The sequence below is a fragment of the Chelmon rostratus genome, chromosome 2, assembly GCF_017976325.1.
Source record: "Chelmon rostratus isolate fCheRos1 chromosome 2, fCheRos1.pri, whole genome shotgun sequence".
Classification (NCBI taxonomy): Eukaryota; Metazoa; Chordata; class Actinopteri; order Chaetodontiformes; family Chaetodontidae; genus Chelmon; species Chelmon rostratus.
The window spans coordinates 24137913-24159782 of record NC_055659.1 but is presented as its reverse complement, the minus strand read 5'-3'; the positions used below and the strand labels follow the sequence as shown (position 1 = coordinate 24159782).

Here is a 21870-nt window from a genome sequence, read left to right as displayed (position 1 = left end):
CCCGGGCGGTCTCTTCATTTGCTTTTTGCATGCAGTGGTCTGGTAGTCAGCCTCTCCGTTAGGATCACCCCATGGTTCACCAGTCCTCTGCTTCCAACATCACACTTATTTTCAAAAATCGTCTATTTTGCTTATAACCAATCTGGATTTAACAGTTTAAAGTTAACAGTTGAACAGTTTTCACTTTGTCTTGACCCTGTGCGCATGGAGATAGTCCAGCGCTGCTAAAAGATCAGTCTAAAGGTATGGAGGGAAAATCCCCTAATCCCCTCTTGAACGCAGACACCTTTGAACTCAAACAATAAACAGGCCCACCCTAATTGTTGAGGGGGTTTCAGTGATCAGCAGCAGTGGAGGCACAAGAAGAGACATGCCAATAGCCGCAATGAATTACTACAACAATGTGTAAAGCACTCCACTGTGACTGCTTTAATAGAGAGTGAACAGGACTGGGCAATGAATGACAAAGCAAGAATCCAGCACTGAAGTACAGATTACACATGTGCTTCAGGCAGGTTTGGTGACTGGATCCGCACACAAAATTCTTAAATGTGTCACAGCCACAAACTGAAATAACCCTTTACTAAATTTCAAGCACCACATACTAGTCACTTTTTTCCAGCAGAGGTCTCTTTACTTTGCTCATCTCTCCAAATTCATATAAACAACAAGATCCCTCCCTATCCACTCCAAAGATTTGTAAACATTACTCCTGCTATACTAACAGCTCAAGACTGTAAAAATGATATTGCTCAAGGACTCTTCAGCAGAGTGGATATATGCCAACAGGTCCTCTAACTGACAGCCATCATCCCACTCATTCAAACCGAGGGAGGTCTCAGACTATGTTGTAGCAGCAACACTTAGCTGCTGCACAGTCAGACACTTTTAAGCCTCAAGGATGAACTGTGTCTCAGAATTTAATTATTCACCAGACTCTATTCATCTCCTTAATGTATACTGACTGAGCGCAACACGAATCATTCATTACGTCTCCCACGTGACCTGCAAGCATACCATGCGTCATACTGTTTGACTGCATGCAGCAGATGAAGAAGTAGTACTGAAAAAATATACATTTATTAGGATCTGTTATACTGCGAAACTGTGATGGGTTCATATTGATCATGTACCACAATAAACCCTTTTCCTGTTTACCTCACCTACTTATTGATCAACCTCATTTTAATTCTATGTTCTAGCTCCCTCCACAGGTGGTCCTCATGTAAAGACTATCATGTTGCAGTTTGTCAATCTTCTTGATCAACAATCCAAATAAAGAAAACACTTTGAAAGGCCTATTTAATAATATAATATTTACTTTTGGTACATTGGTACATTTTGGATGTAGACTTTTACTTGTGATTGGGTATTTGGATAAGGTTGTATTACTATTACTTAAGCAAAGGATGTGAGTATTTCTTTATAGAGAAGTTACTTACCTGCCTTACATGATGCTGGATGTTGTGTGCTCCACTAGTATTGTGGCAGACAGACGAGGCAGACACTGAGAATGGCTGGCCTCTGGGGATGGGGTGGCTTTTTGGGACCCACGGACACTTTTTTCCACCCGGCTCCTGTTCTGGCGTAGGCAATCTACAGAAGAGATACATACTTTAAATGACACACTTAAGTTACTTTCCATTGAAGATTATAGTGACTTGCTGTCATGCACTGCCTCCAAGCGTTTACTCCTGAAATTACATCCTTGTTACGTAGAGTAATACGTCACCAAACTGCGACATACAGAGAAACAAGCGCCACATTTTTGTTACGGCAAAATACTTGGCTTTTTCTGCAGTACGAGCTTATAGGCATAGTTTAACAAATCTGGGGTACGTATATCCATGTAGTAATGAGACGATACTGCAGGTGACACAGCGTGGTGTTTGAAATTGTGGTCGCACAGGAAAGTGTTATTAATGTAGTAAATGTTAGCTAACGTGACCGGCCACAGTGACGTTCATAAACTAGCTAACGTTTGTCATTGTTGAATTACCGAACATGTGTTATATTTATTTTCTGACCCACACAATGGCTAAAATAGCAACACTTGCACACACGCTCAAACATAATACAATGTTCAACTGTCCAGATGTTACCAAGCTATGTGGTATTTAGGAGCTAGCAGCGATAACTGACGTTCAGCTACACAGTTAGCGTTGACATTAGCTGTCCCGCTACGTCTTGTCTAGTTTCTGCTGTTTTGGCTTACGTTACTCGAGTTAACTTTTTCCGAAATCTTACCAATGTCATCAGTGTTAAGCTTGCTAACTGAGTGCTACAATAACGGTCTGGTGGCTAAAGTTTTGTAGTGTAACGGCACGTTATTTCTTAACGTTAGCTACCTAGCTTTGCCCAACATGCAGTATTGGCTTGCTTACACGCCCTTTTTAGTTTCAACGCTACATTCAGTTTGTTTGCATCCCATGATTTACGGTACCTGCTACCACCATTTAGCTTTTTGCGATGCCCTCGAAAACGACAGCCCAATAAATGTAATCTTCTTTTATGTAAATTACACTGTGTCTCCGTCTTCTCTGACAGGCGTACATTAGGATTAATGCACTATGAGTTTATTTGGGACAAACACTGGGTTTGGAGCAGGAGGGACCGGTGTCTTCGGAAACGCAGCAACAGACAGCCATAATCCAATGAAGGTAAGACAGCCGAGTACAAGGGAAAAGCACCTGACATGCCTTACATTTTCATGATACCTCATGATAACAGTGACTTCACCTGGGCCCCGTTCCTCAAATGCGAATTTGCAAATAAAAGTTAACATGTTCTTATCAGACTAAAGCAATCCTGCTTCAACCCATCCAGCTAATTTGCTTCTTTGATACCAGTTTGAGGACTGATTTGTAAATCCTGGGTCAATTTGTTTTGAGTAACAGTGCTCTCTGATTTCAAGACAAAGGCAAAATTAGTGGAGAGTTGAAAGTAGGTACATGAGGTAGGTGTGTGGGCAACCCAGCCAGCATGCACATAGGTAATAGATTCATGGACATTAGTCTCACTTTATGCACATTACTGCCTTTTATAGGTGTCACTTTGTGTAATATTGTTTTCTACAATGTTTTCACACTTTAGTCACTAGTAAACACGTTAGATATTACCAGTGAATGTGGTCAGACTATGAATGATGTTGGTACATGATTTGTGGGGTTTTCAGTGGATGTGCAAGAGGCTTTTAAGAGATAATCATAAGCCTGCTATAAAATGAAGCCTTACTAAGATCTTTTTTTTCTGTGTTCAAATTACATTCCCATTTGATTTTTTTGGTCATAAAATTAATAGGTTCAGGTAACATAGGTAACAGTCAAAATCTTTAAGTTGAGTTTATTTCTTTATGCTCACAGTACTCAAAGTAACCTAAACATCTTGGTTATGATCCAGCTATCTGTCAATAAACCTGTGCTTTTGTAGGTTTGGGCTGAAGGACTTGCTTTTCTGACAGCAATTCCAGACTCATGTGAAATTAGTTGTCCTCCTATCAAGAACAGGGCTCTGTTCATTGTTTGTTTTTTGTTGTGTGTGTCTCTGACTTGTTCTGCAGGATGTTGAAGTGACTTCACCTCCAGATGACAGTATCAGCTGTCTGGCTTTCAGTCCCCCCACCATGCCAGGGAACTTTCTCATCGGAGGGTCCTGGGCCAACGATGTGAGTTATTTATTAACTCATTATAATGGTGCACACTTGTAGATGGATATAGGGAAGCCAAGATTATAGACGATGATTTTGATATAGGATTTGAGTAGAGTTGACATTGAGGGGGACACCCTCACCAGGTTCGCCTCCAGTTCAAGGTAACTTTATTGATACCTGTAGGTAGATTTGTTTTGCAGTCTGGAGAGGGCATCTCAAACATTATGCACAACATTTAAAAACACAGGACACATACGGAAGACAGATTAACAGCAGACATTGACTCCCAGCAGCTCACTGATCATGTTTAAAAGACCAAAATAAATAAATAAAAAAAATAAAAGTCATTAGATATCACTAAAAATGCCAATATAAGACCTGTTAAGAGCATGCTAAGAAAACATAAGAGCATGATCCAAGGGACAGTAAAACAATAATAAATACATAAGTAAATAAATAAGTAAGCAAGTTAAGACCACATTAAAATAGGACAGACCTCCTATTTAAAAGAGAAACAGCAGCAGGAACAAAGCTGTTTCTGTAGCGAGTGGTCCTAACTCTCTGGACTATGAATCTCCTTTTAGATGGTAGCAGCTGGAACTGACTTGCCAGCGGATGGGAGTCATCAGTGGAAATTGAGCTGGCCAGTCGCTGACTTGCCTGGTGTACAGCGACTGTAGGCACAGCTGTGACTCTCCAATGAGCCGACCAGACCATTTAATGATCTGGTTCAGTGAGTTCCTTTCTTTTACAGGCAGGTTTCCAACAAGTCAAAACCGACTCAATAAAAGCACGATAAAAAAGTGTCATCATGTGGAAGCGGGACAACTTCCGCAGACAGAATAAACGCAGGTGTCCCTTCCTGCTCACAGCTTCACAGTTTAAGTTAAAATTCAAAGTGGAGTCGATGATAGTCCCAAGATATCTATAAGATTGCACTTGCTCAATGGCTTGTCCCAGGAAGGACTACTTCTGCACTACATAATGAATTTGTCTATGTCGTATCATCTGACCTCAGGTCCGGTGCTGGGAGGTGCAGGACAATGGACAGACTGTCCCCAAAGCCCAACAAATGCACACAGGTCCAGTGCTGGATGCATGCTGGAGTGATGTAAGTCTGATCATGAGAAGTTATTGAAGCCCTGTAATGGATGCTGTCTGCTGGGCCAGGGAATAATTTATGATGCACTATTCTCTTTAACCAGGATGGGAGTAAAGTCTTCACTGCTTCCTGTGACAAAACAGCCAAGATGTGGGATCTTAACAGCAATCAAGCAATGCAGATCGCACAGGTTGGATAAGAACCCTCAGATCAAGTATGTGGTCATAAGATTGAAGCAGAATCATCTGACACCTCTCACTATATCTCTTAACAGCATGACGGTCCAATCAAATCAATCCACTGGATAAAAGCCCCAAACTATAGCTGTGTCATGACTGGCAGCTGGGACAAAACACTGAAGGTACAACAGCCATTTCAACACATCTGTTAGTGCTTGGAAAAACATGCATTCAGTTTTTACATTCAGGGTCACATGAACATCTGGGGGAAGACAGTGAAATATGATCCAGAAAGTCCAGTTTGAGTGATACATCCAAGAGTTTGAGCTCTGATGCTGTAACACTGCACAGTGGTTTATGATACCCTAAGACAGGATTTCACAACTCTGGAAAGTTATCATGGCAGCTTTATTTTTCATTTCAGTGATTGCCAGGTGAACAGGTGAAACTTGGCATCCACATTACAACACAATCTACCAGGAATGTGCACTCATACATATTTGATTGGCCAATGCAGTACCTTGCTAGATGACATTGCACTGTGGTCAGGTAGCACTTGCACCTGGTCCAACAGAGGCCCTTTTCTTCCAAAACAATTTTCAGGTAAACAGAATGGGCGATGGCCACTATTTAGGGCCCCCACACACTTAAAAAGAGCTAATCAGGGAGTGGCATATCAAATGTTGTAGTGTTTTATGTAGATAGATAGAGAGATAGATAGACAGATAGCTACTTTATTAATCTCCAAAGAAAAATTTAAGGTTCCAGCAGCTCAAAGGGTGGGAACACAGGGGCATGCAAAATAAGATAAACTTTAAAGTACAAAATGCAAAGACCTTTTATCCAGGAGGCAAAAATACAATACAATACGAAATAACACTGAGAGCACTGAGAAACATAACAGCTTTTCTGTTTTTCTCCTCAGTTCTGGGACACCCGCTCGCCGAATCCCATGATGTCTCTGCAGATGCCAGAAAGATGCTACTGTGCAGATGTTGTAAGTGGTTTATGAGGAATGTGGCAAAAATTGAAAGCTTGCTGAGTAGGAAACAGCTTATTTGGATTTTCTTTTGGTGTTTTTAACCTCTCCAACTGTTATATGCAGGTATACCCCATGGCGGTGGTTGCCACTGCTGAGAGAGGTCTGATAGTTTACCAGCTGGAGAACCAGCCCTCTGAGTTTCGCAGAATAGACTCTCCTCTCAAACATCAGGTAAATTGTCCTCCTTTGTGAGCTATTTTCTCTTTGTCTTTTCCCACTATTCATATTTCTCCAAACACGTAATAGTGCCAATCACCCTTGCAGTTGTATGTATAGCCAGATTCATGTTCTTTGAATTGATGCTAAGTATACACTACCAGTCAAAAGTTTGGACACACCTTCTCATTCAATGGTTTTTCTTTATTTTTTATTACTTTCTACATTGTAGATTCATACTGAAGACATCAAAACAATGAAGGAACACATATGGACTTATGTAGTAAACAAAAAAGGGTTGAACAAACCAGAATATGTTTTATATTTTAGATTCTTTAAAGTAGCCACCTTTTGCTTTGATGACAGCTTTGCACTTCTCTCGATGAGCTTCAAGAGGTTTGTCACCTGAAATTGTTTTCCAACAGTCTTGAAGGAGCTCCCAGAGGTGCTGAGCACTTGTTGTCTGTTTTGCCTTCACTCTGCGGTCCAACTCATCCCAAACCTTCTCAACTGGGTTGAGGTCAGGTGATCTGATCAGATAGCCCTTACATAGCCTGGAGGTGTGTTTGGAGTCATTGTCCTGTTGAAAAACAAATTATGGTTCAACTAAGCACAACCAGGGATGGCATGTCGCTGCAGATTTCTGTGGTAGCCATGCTGGTTAAATGTGCCCTGAATTTTGAATAAATCACTAGCAGCGTCACCAGCAAAGCACCCCCAAACTATCACACGTCCTCCTCCTCCATGCTTCATGGTGGGAACCAGACATGTCACCTTTTCTGTGTCTCATAAAGACATGGCAGTTGGGACCAGAAATCTCAAATTTGAACTCATCAGACCCAAGTACAGATTTCAACTCGTCTAATGTCCATTCCTTGTGTTTCTTGGTCCAAACAAGTCTCTTTTTCTTGTTGTTCTTCTTCAGTAATGGTTTCTTTGCAGCTATTCAACCATGAAGGCCTGACTCACGCAGTCTCCTCTGAACAGTTGATGTTGAGATGTGCTACTTGAGCTCTGTGAAGCACTTCTGTGGGCTGTAATCTGAGGTGCTGTTAAGTTACGCTTTCTGAGGCTGGTAACTCTGATGAACTTATCCTCTGCAGCAGAGGGAACTTGTGGTCTTCCTTTTGTCGGGCGGTCCTCATGGGAGCCAGTTTCATCGTAGCGTTTGATGGTTTTTGCGACTGCAATTGAGGATACATTCAAAGTTCTTGAAATCTTCCGAATTGACTGACCTTCATGTCTTAGAGTAATGATTGACTGTCGTTTCTCTTTACTTAGCTGAGCAGTTCTTGCCATAATATAGATTATACCAGTAGTCAAATAGGGCTGTGTAGACCTGTATACCAATCCTTCTTCTGCACAACAGAACTGATGGTCTCAAACACATGAAGAAGGCAAGAAATTCCACAAATTAACTCTTGACATGACACACCTGTTACAATGAAAACCATTTCAGGTGACTGCCCCATGAAGCTGATTGAGAGAATGCCAAGAGTGTGCAAAGCTGTCATCAAAGCAAAAGGTGGCTACTTGGAAGAATCTAAAATATAAAACATATTCTGGTTTGTTTAACCCTTTTTCGTTGACTGCATAATTCTAGATGTGTTCCTTCATAGTTTTGATGTCTTCAGTGTGAATCTACAATGTAGAAAGTAATGAAAATAAAGAAAAACCATTGAATGAGAAGGTGTGTCCAAACTTTTGACTGGTAGTGTACACAGATGTTTCATGTGTGACTGCCATTTGACCCATTGTACTTTTCTATCCTGGTCCTGCAGCACCGCTGTGTTGCCATATTCAAGGACAAGCAAAACAAGCCCACAGGCTTTGCACTGGGAAGCATTGAGGGCCGAGTGGCCATCCACTATATCAACCCTCCAAACCCGTGAGTGTTAATCCAGTGAAGTTCAAGCATGTTTGATTATTTTTTTGTTTTTACAGAATTTAAATGACAGTGAAAGTGCTCTAAAAATGTGACACGAGTGTGTTCCTTGATGCCTTTCAGAGCCAAAGACAACTTCACCTTTAAGTGCCACAGGTCCAACGGAACCAACACAACCACTCCACAGGACATCTACGCTGTAAGTTGTTCTGAATTGAAGCAGACATTCGGCCTGGTCCGGTACCTCTGCTCTCCTTATGATACTTTGTATCTGCAGTGAAACAGGGCTCTTAATAGTGTGTGTCTCTTAGTCCAGTGTTCAATATCTGAAATCAATATTGATGTGAATATAACAGTAATGTCATTTGCATTTTTAAATGCACTCGCTGTAATATAATGTAGTATGTTGTATCATTTGAATAATGTCATGGTTCCCTTTTACTGATTTTCACAATAGTTGATTGACACCATCTTGCTGGAGAGCCCTTGTGTGTCTTTTCACAGATTCAGTCATTACAGTAAAGTCACTCTGATACACCAACCCACCTAGATATAATGTTTTCCCTTGTCCCACCACTAATTTCCCTTTTCTTCCATCAGGTGAACGCCATCTCCTTCCATCCTGTCCATGGCACACTGGCTACTGTAGGCTCTGACGGGCGCTTCAGCTTCTGGGACAAAGACGCCCGCACCAAGCTGAAGACCTCAGAGCAGCTCGACCAGCCCATCACCGCTTGCTGCTTCAACCACAACGGCAACATCTTTGCGTATGCTTCCAGTTACGACTGGTCAAAGGTAGGAGGTCATGAGCAGGCATTTGTATTTCACTGTTATGCTTGAAAACTGTCGGCATGCACCTCATACTGGCCTTCCCACATGTTTTGTAAAATTGTGCTCCTGTCTCTCTCTTCCGCAGGGCCACGAGTATTACAACCCCCAGAAGAAGAACTACATCTTCCTGAGGAACGCTGCCGAGGAGCTGAAGCCTCGGAACAAGAAATGGTGAGAGAAGGGCAGTCATTGTCTGTAAACCTGGAGCCTGTGGTTGCCGGATGGGCTGGCCGCTTCCTCAATGCCCTTGTGACTCACAGTGGGGCCTTTAAAGGCACCCCCAGATCCCTGGCATGCATGGATATGGGCAGTAAAGATAGATATTACTGCCATTTACTGCTTAAGTAGCCATTTAGTATGGGAGTGGTACTGTACTGACCTGAGTGAAGTCATTTTGAAGGCTTGTGTGGTTTCTGCTGTACTAGAATATACACAGCTGCCTTTACAATCATGAATTTTGTGATGACGCCTGCTGGCTGTTGTTACATCTTGTAAGTAGTAAGGCTTAGCAGTGTACTCAATGACATGAAAATGTATTTGAGGACTGTTTTTTATTAAATTACAGAGACGAGTATGAAAAGAATCAGGAAATACCGAACATAGGCAAGCGCTAATTTGCAGTTATCATCTGCAAAGATTCATTTTTGTCTGCTGAAGAGTGATGTTATACTGCTTATTCTGTGTAAAAAGGGACATTGAAAACCCTCTGAGAAATAAACAAAACCAAAACTCAGGAACATTCCTTTGTGACTGACTGCTCCTTCCTGTCTTTAGATTCGTCGTGCCAAGTCGCATCTCTTGTGGGGAAATGCGGAAGACCTGCTGCATTAGTGTGTGTATACGCTCGAGACAGACTCCTTCCTTTCGGCAAACACCTGGACCAATGCAGTGGTGCTGCGTACTGTGCATGGACCAATCAGAGGGGCCTACCCAACCTGGCATTGATGACAGCTGCGTGACAATTGGTCTTAGAAGTCATCATGGAAGGGGAGGGCTTTATTTGTCACTCACCTTGATGTTGCAATTTTTTTTATGTGTCCAGCTACTCATTTTTTCTTTACGTATTTCCAAAGACTTTTCATTCTCTCGTGACTTCCTCTTACTCCGTGGTTTAGCTCCATTAATGAAACTGGGATGTAAAATAAATAATTAAGTGCATACTATTAGATTTCAACATGTTTATTCCAACCTGAGGAAGTAAGTAGGTTAAATGATAACCTATTGTGTTTGTTATATAAATGTTGCGGATTCAAGGAGCTGTGTTGTGCATGCAAAAACCACCAACATGACCGCTATCTCATATTTCAGCTGTAAATCTCTTCATAACTGGAATCCACACAAAACTGACATGATAAACTTTGGACAACACCTGTGTCACGATGACCCCTTCTCTCTGCTTGTTTTAATGCAAGTTAGCCAGCAGGTGGAGCATTTTGTCCTTCTGTGTGTTAACTCCAGCAGTGGCCTGAAGATAAATCCAGGAGCTGAGGTCAGAGTGCTAAACAGGCCAAATGAGATCAAAGCAGGACAGTGAGATTCCTCATCCATACTGAGTCCTTTTGACAGGAATACACAGCTGGAAATGGGGATTTATCAAGAGGATATGAATGAGGCAGCATAGGCAGCTACAAAGGCTGCGTGTGAAGAGTGAAGCAGTTCATAGAGGAGAAGGTGTGAATTAAATGCCTTTTTATTGAGGTCATTAGAGTATCACCTCACTGTTAAGCCTGACCCTTGATACTTAGCAGGGGGACTCCAAGGCACCTGGGGCGGGAAGATATGCTGCTGCCACAATTCACCGGCTCCCGTCAGCTTTGATGGGGTGACACTAGTACTGCTCTTCTAGACCACTGTCTCCAGCACTGCCCAGTCAGGCTGCACCGTGTTACTTTTACACTCATGATCACAAATACAGTTAGGTTGACTTGTAGACTGGGCTCATACAAGCACCAAGAGAGCCAAGCTGTTAGAAAACTTCTGCTTCTGGAGCGACCTGTTGCTGTAGACCCTCGAATCTGCCCTCTCCTGCACAAAGGTTATCAGTGTCTGTGAGTAGCATGTGGATGCATGTAGGAAGTATAAGCAGCGCCCTGGAAAATAAGAGCTTTGACCTCAAGTTCACTTTTAACATTTGCTCCTGTTTTTTTTCCCCCTCCAAAATGTGCCAATCATTTGCTTTTATGATGGGTAATAAGAGGTGACAGGTTGAGGCAGGCCCATTGAAGTTGGTCATGTTGTACTTTAACCAGTCCCTTTCATAAACGGACACAAAGATAGCGTGTTGGGAGTTATTTAAGTTTATACATGATTATAATGTTGGTTTTAAATGATTGTTCTACCATGTTTTCCTGTAACACCATTCCAGACTGAATATATCTGAGAGACCATACTAGGAAGATTTTAAAAAGACTTTAGATTATATTAAGAATTAAAAAAGTAAGTATGAAAAAGTAAGTAGGTAAGAATATAAAAAGTTATGCTGTGATTTCCCTGTTGGTCTATGAATTGACAGGAAATGTAAACGGATTGTGGTTTTACTTGAGATAGGGATTTTTCCTCTGTCCTTTTGTCACAGCTGCACCACAACTTTTTAAGAGGCCCAATGTTTGCATTCTGCTCAGGGTACGTGGGCCATGTCATGATTATAAAGCCAAGTCACAGTAAAATAAGCCGACTTTAACTGCTGCTCAGTAGAGGTGATTTCGGCCAGAAGCCGAGCCAATTACTTCCTCATCACAGTATCACAATGCACCATGTGGCCGAGCCGCGCTGTCTGCCACACTGTACGCGTTTTCTTTGTGCTGTAAAGGACAAAAGCAGGTGCAGCGCCGCGCTGGGGAAGGCGGACCAATGGGAGGAGCCGCTGACCAAGTTGGCACACAGCGGTTACGCCGATTGGTCGACAGTTATGCGCGGGCGTGGCCTCAGCCATGCGTATAAACTCTCCCGGCGCATTTCCTCACAGCGCCTGAAGAAGCAACCAGTGTGGACGCGGAGGATCCCCGCAGCGTGAATCATAGTTGTCATCAGTTTGCTGTAACTGAGTGAAGGCCAACACGAGAGGAGAACCACAGAGACTCAGGTGTGAAATTGTGTTTTACCGATGCTGGGACGTTGCTGAGCGCTTTGAAAGTCTTCAGCGTGCCCCCGGTCCTCTCTCCGGCAGACCAATGCTTCTGCATCAGTTCATGAACGGAGCTCTGGAAGTCATGCATCCCACACCGCTTCAGAAAGACACTACTTTTACCAAAATCTTCGTCGGCGGGCTGCCATACCACACGAACGACGCCTCGCTGCGAAAATACTTCGAGGTCTTTGGGGACATTGACGAGGCTGTGGTGATAACGGACAGACAGACGGGGAAGTCCAGAGGATACGGCTTTGTGAGTACAAACAAGACAGCCACGCACCTCAACTCATTCACAACTTTTACACAAACCACATTACACGCCACTTATTCGATATCATTCCGCCAAATAGCTTAGTTCCTGGATATTGTCATTAACATACTCTTGTTAGAAGTGTCGCCTTTTATGTGCCGAGGGCTCTCCCGCTCTACATTTGGGAATGTATGACTAAATATCCGTATAAATGATGTCTGCTGTATGTAATCATTCAGATTTATGTCAAAAGTAATCCCCCACTGAAGTTTACATGCATAATTGCACAGCACCTCTGTTTTTCCGCCTGGCTGGCTGTTATTTTAGCTTAATGAGGATGAGGGATCAACACAAGTTGATGGGTAACTAAGACGATTATATTTCAACATATGTCTGATGTCAACCCCCCCAATGAAGTCCCCCCTCACGCACCCCTGAGCAGCCCCAGCTTATGGCTTTGAAAGAGTGTGTGTGTGAGAGAGAGAGAGGGAGAGAGAGACAGTCTGCACTACTTGCTTGCTTTATATGGTTATTTTGGAGCAGTGGGGAGGTTGACCTTGCACACCCTGCCCTCCATTGTCAAGGACCGGAGCAGTCGGCCGTAGCACATGATTTACATCACATCTTGGCTGCAGAGAGAGAAATTCCAACATCAACAAACTGGCTCTCCTATACTACAAATTTATCAAATTTCCCTTTGATCAGTTCGAGCCATAGAAAAAAACTTTTTTTAAGTTTAAGAAGCATAAGTTGTACATACACTGGCCTGCCTTCTGATCTCATGGTCTAAGTTGGGAAAGGTGCTGTTTCTACATTAATCACAACTCGACCCTTGGCCAAAGTTGCTTTAAGTCAGGTTAATGAAAAATATCCAAGGATGCAATGTCTAATTTTAATCTGCGCCAATAGGTGATTTATCCGGTTCCAGGCAGATACAGTCAGATTACAGTCATTCTCTCTCTGACACAAAGAACAGAAGCAGCACCAGAAATGCAAATATTTACCAGAACCTTGGAAAGGCACATCAGCACTAATGTACTGTCAGGCCAAAGAAGGAATGGAAAACTGCTTTGTGTGCATGCTTGCTTCTAAAGACAGAATTGTAAGACAATTGCCCTCAGTGTTTACACATCAGCTCCCTAACTCCGCGGAAAGCTGTCCTGAGCGGCTCCAACGGTTGTGTATTGAAGCCGGTGTTTCAGGTTAAACAGGCTCGGGCTGATGTGGGTGCTGCCCGGGACGAGATGCACGTTTCGAGCGGCATGAGGCAACCTGCAAATTCTGTTTTCCGAGCGTTCCAGTCGGAGAGGTAGCTGGCACCGGGTGGGGAGGGAGGCGCCCCAGAGCCGAGCGCACCTTTTTTCTAAACACACTTCAGAGGTGGATTAGTAGAACCCCCCCCACAGCAAGACTCTTCACAGTGTAAACACAGCCTCGCTCCTTCCTGTGTGTTCACAACACAGGCCCTGGAGTGGGCTTTGTTCCGGATCTTTCCACTATGAAGAGGCACAGTGCTTTTAAAAAACCCCGTCCTCTTAAACAATGCAAGCCGTGGCCTACATTCACTGCTCGGTCCACACACCGAGGTGACTGAACCCTCTGAGTTGGCAGAATGTGGCAATCAAAACAGAAGGGCTTGTCTAATGCCAGGAGGGAGAGAGGAGGGGTGGACTAATACCAATCTCCTTAATATTTTGTCCCTAATTGGATAAGCTCCTTGTTGCTCTTCCCAGATCCATATTTCAGCAGGTCTGCCCATGGCTGAGCAGTCAAGTGGCTGGCTACCGCTGCTGTGGGCAGTTTTCAAAGCTTATCATTGTGCTTTGTTTGTAGTTTCCCCTTCTTGTTCTTCTTCTCCTTCAGAGAGACAGAACCTTAACAGTGGAAAATCTGTAGGGGGAAGTTTCTGATACACCCAACAGATAAAACCAAGACCAACCTGTTTTCATGCATTTCAGCTGTTTTTTTTGGCTTTGCTCTGCTTGAATAGTTGATGTGTCACCAGCCGGAGATGCCATTCTACCATCTGTTTGTTACATGAGACGATGATTTCCCTCTTGAGAGACCTTGTTGATGAGTCTGTCTCTGTCGCCAGGTGACAATGACAGACAGAGGAGCAGCAGAGAGAGCCTGCAAGGATCCCAACCCCATAATCGATGGCAGGAAGGCCAATGTCAACCTGGCCTACCTGGGTGCCAAACCCCGCAGCATACAGACAGGTGAGGTACATGATGTGTCACGGTAAAAAAAAAATCATCAGTAAAATCATGGAAGTGATGGTGCTTCAAACAATAGTGATACTGTAGAACATAAGCTGTGAATAGCCATGACATCAAGCTATATGAAAATAATATTTACTACTACTTAGTGTGTGTGACAGCCAGCCTTACTTCAGTAAGACGATCCATGCTGTTCATACGCAGCAGATTATTTTTACATGCCAAATATTATTCACTTGCTCAAACACACGCATGTGTTACTGCTTATTGCGCATTTGAAACTGTTCCATTCGTGGTCGGTTTGAAACAGGCTCTGCCTCTGTCTCTCCGTGCCCTCTGTGTATTGTTCTCTGGTCCTCCTCTGTAAATGCAAATGTGTGTGTGTGTGTGTGTGTGTCTGACAGCCGGCCTCCTATCTTCCAGGCATATCCATCGGAGTTCAGCCCATTCACCCGGCACTCATCCAGAGGCAGTATGGGTAAGTGAGCGGGAGTGGGCGCTCGCTGTATTCTCTTGTATTACCCTCCGTGGGCCACCACCAGGCTATTTCTTTGACAAACATGGCCTCTAGAAAGTACATGTCAGTTTCTGTGTCCACACGCTACTCCAGAGGTAGTCTATTAGCATATCTGAGTTTTGTAGGCCTGGGAGATGGTTCACATATCTGTGGTAATAGAGGAGCATTCCAGAGGTGAATGTGTGACTCACTCGTTGGCCTCTGTCAGGAGCCTCTTGACTTGTGTACCTGCCCGAGTGGGCTCTGTCACTGAGAAGGCTTCCTAGAAGTGGCCGTGTTGTAGAAACAGCCTGGATAGCGTCTAGAAGCCAAGGTCTGCTGAGCAGCTAATGAGCATTTCACCGCAGCGAGGACTCTCCTCACCCCCCGCAGCTCTCAGAATTCACCCCTCGCCTCAGATCTGCCCGTGAGATTAAACTACCACCAGAAGTCAGCTTTATAAAGTCGTTAGGGGAAAGTTGGACATGTAGTGCTGATAGAAATAAAAACTCCTGAACACAGCAGTGTGGAAACAAATGGGATTTTTGTTTCATTTTCTGCTTTTAAGTGATGACTGTCGGTCAACACAACCAGCTTTTTCCACTGTTATCTAACATTTTAGTCCAATAACTCGAACAAATGATCAACAAATAATCCACAGTCAAAGTAATCAGTAGCTGCAGCCTGAGATATATTTTCAGAGCAGAGCTGAAAATTAAGCCAGTCAACAGACAATTAGCAGGCTATTCTGATAATCACTTTAAGGGACTTACAAGCAAAAACTGCAAAGATCCACTGATTCCAGTTCGAGAAATGTCTTCTAAAGACTTTCATTTCATTAACTAAATTATCAATTAACCAAAAACACAACTGGCAGATTAATATATCATGAAATAATGAGTAGTTGCTGCCCTAAACAGTATATGACCTCACAGCACGTGAGTGCTTAAGAGCTTCATGGAAATCCCAGGCCGGTCCAAAGGGACAAGGACTTAATAAGAAACATGTGGTGGTTTTGAGGTGGTTTTATCAGCCATGTCCCCCCTGTAGGATCTCCCTGTGTCTGGATGACAAATCTCTGGTCCACTGGGGACATGTCCCATCATGTTCCAAAACTTCAGGAGGACACTGGAAAGTCCCTCCAGTGTCCACGCTGCTGCTACTATAGTGAGCATGGATGGCACCCAGACCGTGAGGGTTTGAAATGGGGAGCGCAGTGCTGCTCTGAGGCATGTGCCTGACAGGTGCTGGCTCGTATTACAGCCTTTTACACCCCCTTAATCTCCCATGACCACCACCCCAGACAGGCGCTCAGAGCACCTGTCTGTGTCCTCTCAGGTTCCTGTGTATGGCGGGTGACAGACGCAGGCCTCCCTGAGATGCAGAGCGTACAAGTGGCTTTTCTTTCAGCCTCTCGGCCCCCCCCCACCAAACCCCTTGACAACATATGGTGTGAGGACATGCTCTGAAGTGGGATCCTGAGCGGTGCTGGAGCCTCGCATGTAGCGGTGGTGTGCTGGTTTGGGCTTACTGCTGAGTGTGTGTGTATAGCTGTGGTCAGCAGATGCTGTGGACTGTGAGGGCCAGAGGGGGTCACTGAGGCCAGGAACATTGTTTTGATGGGGAGGGGAGGAGTTGTCGGTGTGCTTGCAGATTCATCTCCTCTCATGCATCACCTCCTCCACTCCGTCTACTTCCCTGCTCTTTCCCACGTCACATACATCCCTTTTTTTTTTTTTGCCTTTAGCACCAGTTTTTACTTCTCCCATTTAAGTGCTGCCACTGCCAGCGTGTCAGATAGAGGCACTGAAAACTGACACCTCTGTGAGACTGGGAGGGAGGAGGCAGGAGAGGGGGTTGACGAGGAGATTGAGGGGGAGGGTATCTGGGGGTGTATTCTGAGACTAATGGTTAATGAGGCTGTGTGCTCCCAAGGAAACTCACCTCTACAGGTGCCAAACAAAACACCTTTTTTTTCCCCTCCCCACTTTCAAAGAATATTCACAGTCCTCTCAAACAAACAAAGAGGGAGGAAGGGAAGGAATATCAAGTCCTCTTACAAGTACTGTAAGGTGTTGTTTAATTCCCCCACCCGCTCCAGTCCCGTCTGCTTTCACACTTTGTGTCGCAGTGAGTCACGCGCTGAAGGTCATTTGTGTTATCATGTAGAAATATTTAGCTGCTCGGTGTGATATCGCCCAGGCTTTTCACATTAGCTCATTAAGCGGCCTTCGCGATGACGATTACTTCAGCCTGCGTTTGTAATATTTACGGACATCAAATGTTTTGTGGTGAGCGCGTCTCGGCCTGCAGAGTGGCACTACGTCAAGCACACACCGACTGGCCGTCAGCACAAAACCAGCTGACCAATGATCCTCTGGCCGTCATCCTCGTTCCCCTGCCATTGTCCCACAATCCACTTGGCATCTGGCATCTCTGTGGCCCCCGGGAGCTCGCTTCTGTCCCTAACTTGCCCCGGCCGCCGGTCCTCTTTTTCTAAAATTACAGCTAACATCTCCGTCTCTGCGCCAGAGATGTACAACAGCAGTGCTTTGTCTCTCCTTAACTCCCTTTAGGCTTATATGATTTACATGAGTTTCTATTCCACTTTACCTACACAAGGTCACTTGATTTTGAGCCTAGATTAAGGCAAACTGCCCGTGGCGACACACTGCCAAGGCCACGGAGATGGCAGGCTCATTATACACGATGCGAGTGAAAGCACATATGCCCCGCAGCATTAATGTATGGTCCAGTTTGAACGCTGTGTGCGAGAGTGAATGCCTCTTTGTAAGCAGCTCAATAGCACTGTGCGCACAAAGTGTAGATTGCGCCCATGAGTGGGGGTTACATTCATTTGCTTATGATTACTCGTTGCATGGCACTGTTGTCTGGTTTTATGTGCATCACTTTTTTTCCCCTCAGATGTCTCTGTGAGCTTCTGTAACGTGTTTCTGCCACGCTGTTGTTTGAAATGCTCTCCCCGCGGTGTAAAAACAGGCCTTTTGTGCAGGTTTCTTTGCTGTAGCTGTCACCAGCCCTGCTCTTTATGTTTTTGTATGTTTGTAATGTCACATCATAGGTGGGATTTTTTTTTTGTATTCAGAATTTTGGGGGGATTTTTGTCCTGGTCATGCAAGTCTTATTTGATTTAGAGTGAGATTAAACAGTTTTGGGCCCCCAGTGCTTCCTGATCACATCCCTGGATTGATTGATGATACAGTTAGACCTTTCATGTTATTTCTGACAATAATCACTGCCATCGTCCTGTCCAACCTTCTGCTGTGGTTGCTCTCTGCTGCCAGCTGACCAGTGTACCAGCAGAGGATCAGAAGATGCCCACAGTACAGGACTTGTCCCGAGGAGGGGTTTGACAGAAAATGTCTGCCCGCCCCCCCTTCATCCCTCCCTCAGCCAGCCTCTCTCCAAGGTGCCAGTGATGGCTTGAGAGTGCAGTGCGGTGTGCTGTGATGGATTGAAGTGGCTTTTTATCTTTTTCTTTTTGTGTGATATGAACTGAAGAGGTTATGCTGATTGCGGTGTGACTCTTTCCCTATTATGGCATGGTTTGGGGTTTGCAGTGGTAACTGGTGAGTGGGTGGGTGGATGGAAGGGGGTGGGGAGGGGGCATTGGAAAGGGTTGGTGTGTGTGTGTTTGAGAGCGTGATGACATCCTTATCCATGCATGCTTCCATCTTTTTGCTGTGTTGACTTCATGGCTGCCTCTCATTGCTGATCCTCTTCTTCTCCTCGATTTAAATCTGTAGGGAAAACGATGCTCCAAGCCTGAAATTTAAATACAGTCCATGAAAGGAAGATTTTCATCAGTACTGAGAGGCAGCTGCAGAGCGTACATCAAAGTGACATTTGTCGTGACTATCTTCTTCTTTGTCCCGGAGTGTGTGTATGTCGATGTTTTCCCTCAAAAGCGTAGTATCAAGGGTAATGGCTATCAAAAAAAAAAGTCAGTTGCATCACCCTTTAAATGGAGGAGGGGTTATTCTCTCTGCCACAACCATCCCTCCCTGTAGACAACAAACCCAGGAGAGATACTTAAGTCCTGACTAAAAATAGACTCCTCGAAAGCCTCCTCTTGCTTTCCTCCATGGATAAAGTGGTGAAGCACAGACTGAAAGAGAATGAGAAACAGTGCGGTCCCCAGACCCCATAGCGCTAATCAGCTACGTCTGAGTGCCGGCCCATGAGGCCCGGCAGAGCCTGGCACCCAGGCCAACCCCGTGAGCTCCCCCGCCACCAGTACCTCCACCAGTTAGCGTCATCACCTGTGATCGTCTGTGTGAGATTTACACAACAAGTGAGAAGTAGCAGAACTGCAACTTCTGCCCAGCCGTCTCGCACTTCCCTTTTTTGTCCGTGTGTGTGTGTGTTTCAGTGTGTTCAGCGAGTGAAGAGCAGCAGCTGTTAAAACACTTTGTTGATGCCTGAGCTTGAAAACCTGCCAGTAACGGCTGACTCTATCACCCCCCCAACTCGTCTACCTCAGGAGGCCCTACCTAACAGGTTTTGTAGGTTTTACTAACTGACACACGCAGAGGGTTGAATCACCTTCGCCTCCTAACCTCTGCTGCCTCTCGTTTATTTAGTGTTTAATAACAGTGGAAATCTGTGTGAGAACTCTGTAAGATCAGAACACCTACAGAGAGTTTACATTCCCACCACCCTCGCCCTCTGGGAGCAATGTAAACAATAGAAGCCAGGCCCTGGGATCTCTCTGCTCTGGTGCTTCAGGCCCTCTGTCTAATCACCCTGTTTGCTCTTTGTGTCTGTGTGCAGGATGGCCCAGCCATACATCTACCCACAAGCCTTTGTGCAGCCCAGCCTGGTGCTGCCCACTCAGGTTTCCACCTCCGTCAGCACCAGCCCCTACCTGGACTACAGCGCAGCCTACTCCCAGTATGCACAGGCAGCCTTTGAGCAGCAGTACCCGTATGCCGCCTCTCCGGCTGGCTTCCTGGGCTACAGCTACGCCAACAGCCCCTCAGCCTCCGCCGGCCCGGCCGCCGCCGCCACAGCTCCAGCCACCGTCCACCCCACCCTCCCGTCCGCCACTGGCCCGGCCCCGGCCTTCCTGCACTATGCACCGCAGCAGCACATCCAGCCGGACCGTATGCAGTGAGCCGGTGGAGAAGGAGAAGAACAGGTGGTGGAGGAGGAGGAAGAGGAGGGCGTAGTGGTTGGCGGACCTTTGAACAGAGGATGGCAAAAACCTCCCTATGGGGCGACCCAGCCATCATCATCAGGGGCTTTCAGGAAAAAGGGTGGGACTATTGCACTATAAGATCAGGATGAGCTGCTTGCTCATTGGTTAAAGGGTAAAAGGGGTGGGAGGGGTTGGAGGACTGTTGTGGTTCAGGTTGGGAAGCTAAACAGCATAAAGTATGTGGTTGCTTCCAAGGGCTTCCAGAAGCTGACACTTCATTTTTTTATTATTATTATTATTATTGCTATTATTATTTTTATCGTCCTTTATTATTGTATTAATGTCATTGTTAATGTTTGTTTGTATGCCATCATTATCAATGTTATCATGTCATTGGCTCAATCAGTGGAAGTAATGTGTGTCCATGGTACATATTGATGACTGTTTGAGAGCTGTCTGGGACATGTAACACCTCTTTCCTCCCCACCCACTCCAGACTATCGGGGGTGGATATGAAGGGCACTGCTGCTTTAGGACACTGGGGGACAGCCACAGATGTGGGGTGCAGGGTGAAGACAAGGTGGTGATTTGTGGAGGCGTCCAGCCAGCCTCTCAGGCTATCTGTGGCCCCATCCGACCCATCCAGGGAGAGCGCCGCCTCATGAACAAACCTCCAGCGCTCAGCGTCTCACAGGAGGACGACGAGATTTCACCTCAAGGACAAAACAGAAAGTTTCAGTATATGAGACAGTGGAGACTGTGATGTCAGGACGATACTTTTTTTAAAATTTCTTTTTAATTAAAGAGGCCTTAATAAAAAAAAAAAGAAAATCCTCTTTTTTTGAATCTCCTGATTTTTTTTTTTTATATGTATGTGCTCCTCCTCATCACCGAACCCTTTCTAACTGGCCTTTCTGCAGCCAGTGACATTAATCTGGCTTACTTAGGTCTTGATTTCAAATGGATGTAGATAATCACATGCAGTATGTGGGTGACGGGGACCAGGAGCGCCGTGTATCGATGTTGAAAGGTAGCTGACACTGAGCTCAAGCATCAGTGTATTTTTTTTTTCTCCTTTCCTCACTGAGATTGTCACAAACTGTTGCTCTCTAAAGGACATTCATGTACAGCATTTTAAAATGTTTTCAGTCACCAAGTACATTTACAATATTTATGTGTAGGTATTTATACAAGGTACTAAGTTAAAATAGTTTTTTTTGTAACTGTGATGACTATAGTTGTGGCACTGATGTCATTTAACCTGCAGAGGTGTCGTATTCATTTTGGTTTTTGTCCTGTCACCATGTCAGTGGATTTGCCCAGGTGCACGGCAACTACAGTAGATGCTTGTTTGTAGATCCTTGACTGGTTGCATCAGAAATTCTCTAGATTTTTTTCAATAAAAATGTCTTTTACACTCCCTTCAAAGAAGCCATACCAAAAAATGAAAATAAAGACTTTGTACTTAAAGATGCCCCCGACTCCTTCTTATGAGTGTTAAAATGAAGCACAAAAAAAGGACCTTCAGAGTTCAGAATGCCACCACTGGAGCATTTTGTGTCAGCAGTTTGTGTTACTGCAGCGTCTCTATTCACAACAGCGCCTGCTGTGATGATACTGAGGAAACCCTGTGGGGTGAGAGAGTTCAGTTATGTGTGTGTGCGTGTTATCAAGGCTGTGTGTGCTGTTAAATCCTGTATGGGGGGAGAGCAGGGGGGTCAGGAGGCCCAGACTTTTATCAAGCCACAACACCACCACCTGCCAGGGGTG

At 44.8% G+C, this 21870-nt stretch overlaps 2 protein-coding genes across 3 annotated transcripts; both read left to right on the top strand.

Annotated features, from left to right (window-relative positions):
• The first annotated feature begins 1726 nt into the window (after positions 1–1726).
• rae1 (ribonucleic acid export 1) lies at positions 1727–10285 on the top strand. 2 transcript variants are annotated; one of them, XM_041957541.1, is made up of 13 exons: positions 1727–1835; positions 2548–2660; positions 3560–3664; positions 4668–4760; positions 4855–4941; positions 5026–5112; positions 5856–5927; positions 6036–6143; positions 7910–8016; positions 8137–8212; positions 8614–8808; positions 8930–9015; positions 9619–10285. In XM_041957541.1, coding segments are annotated over exons 2-13 (1107 nt in total). In that variant the 5' UTR covers positions 1727–1835; positions 2548–2570; the 3' UTR covers positions 9620–10285. The 2 variants fall into 2 exon arrangements, with proteins under 2 accessions (XP_041813475.1, XP_041813466.1); XM_041957532.1 differs by lacking the exon at positions 9619–10285 and having other exon boundaries at positions 8930–9019.
• Positions 10286–11817: 1532 nt separating this feature from the next.
• LOC121619682 (RNA-binding protein 38-like) lies at positions 11818–21564 on the top strand. The gene is made up of 4 exons (XM_041955540.1): positions 11818–12227; positions 14320–14443; positions 14867–14921; positions 19734–21564. Exons 1-4 carry the CDS (start codon positions 12015–12017, stop codon positions 20074–20076), a joined length of 735 nt encoding a protein of 244 aa, XP_041811474.1. The 5' UTR covers positions 11818–12014; the 3' UTR covers positions 20077–21564.
• Positions 21565–21870: the final 306 nt, after the last annotated feature.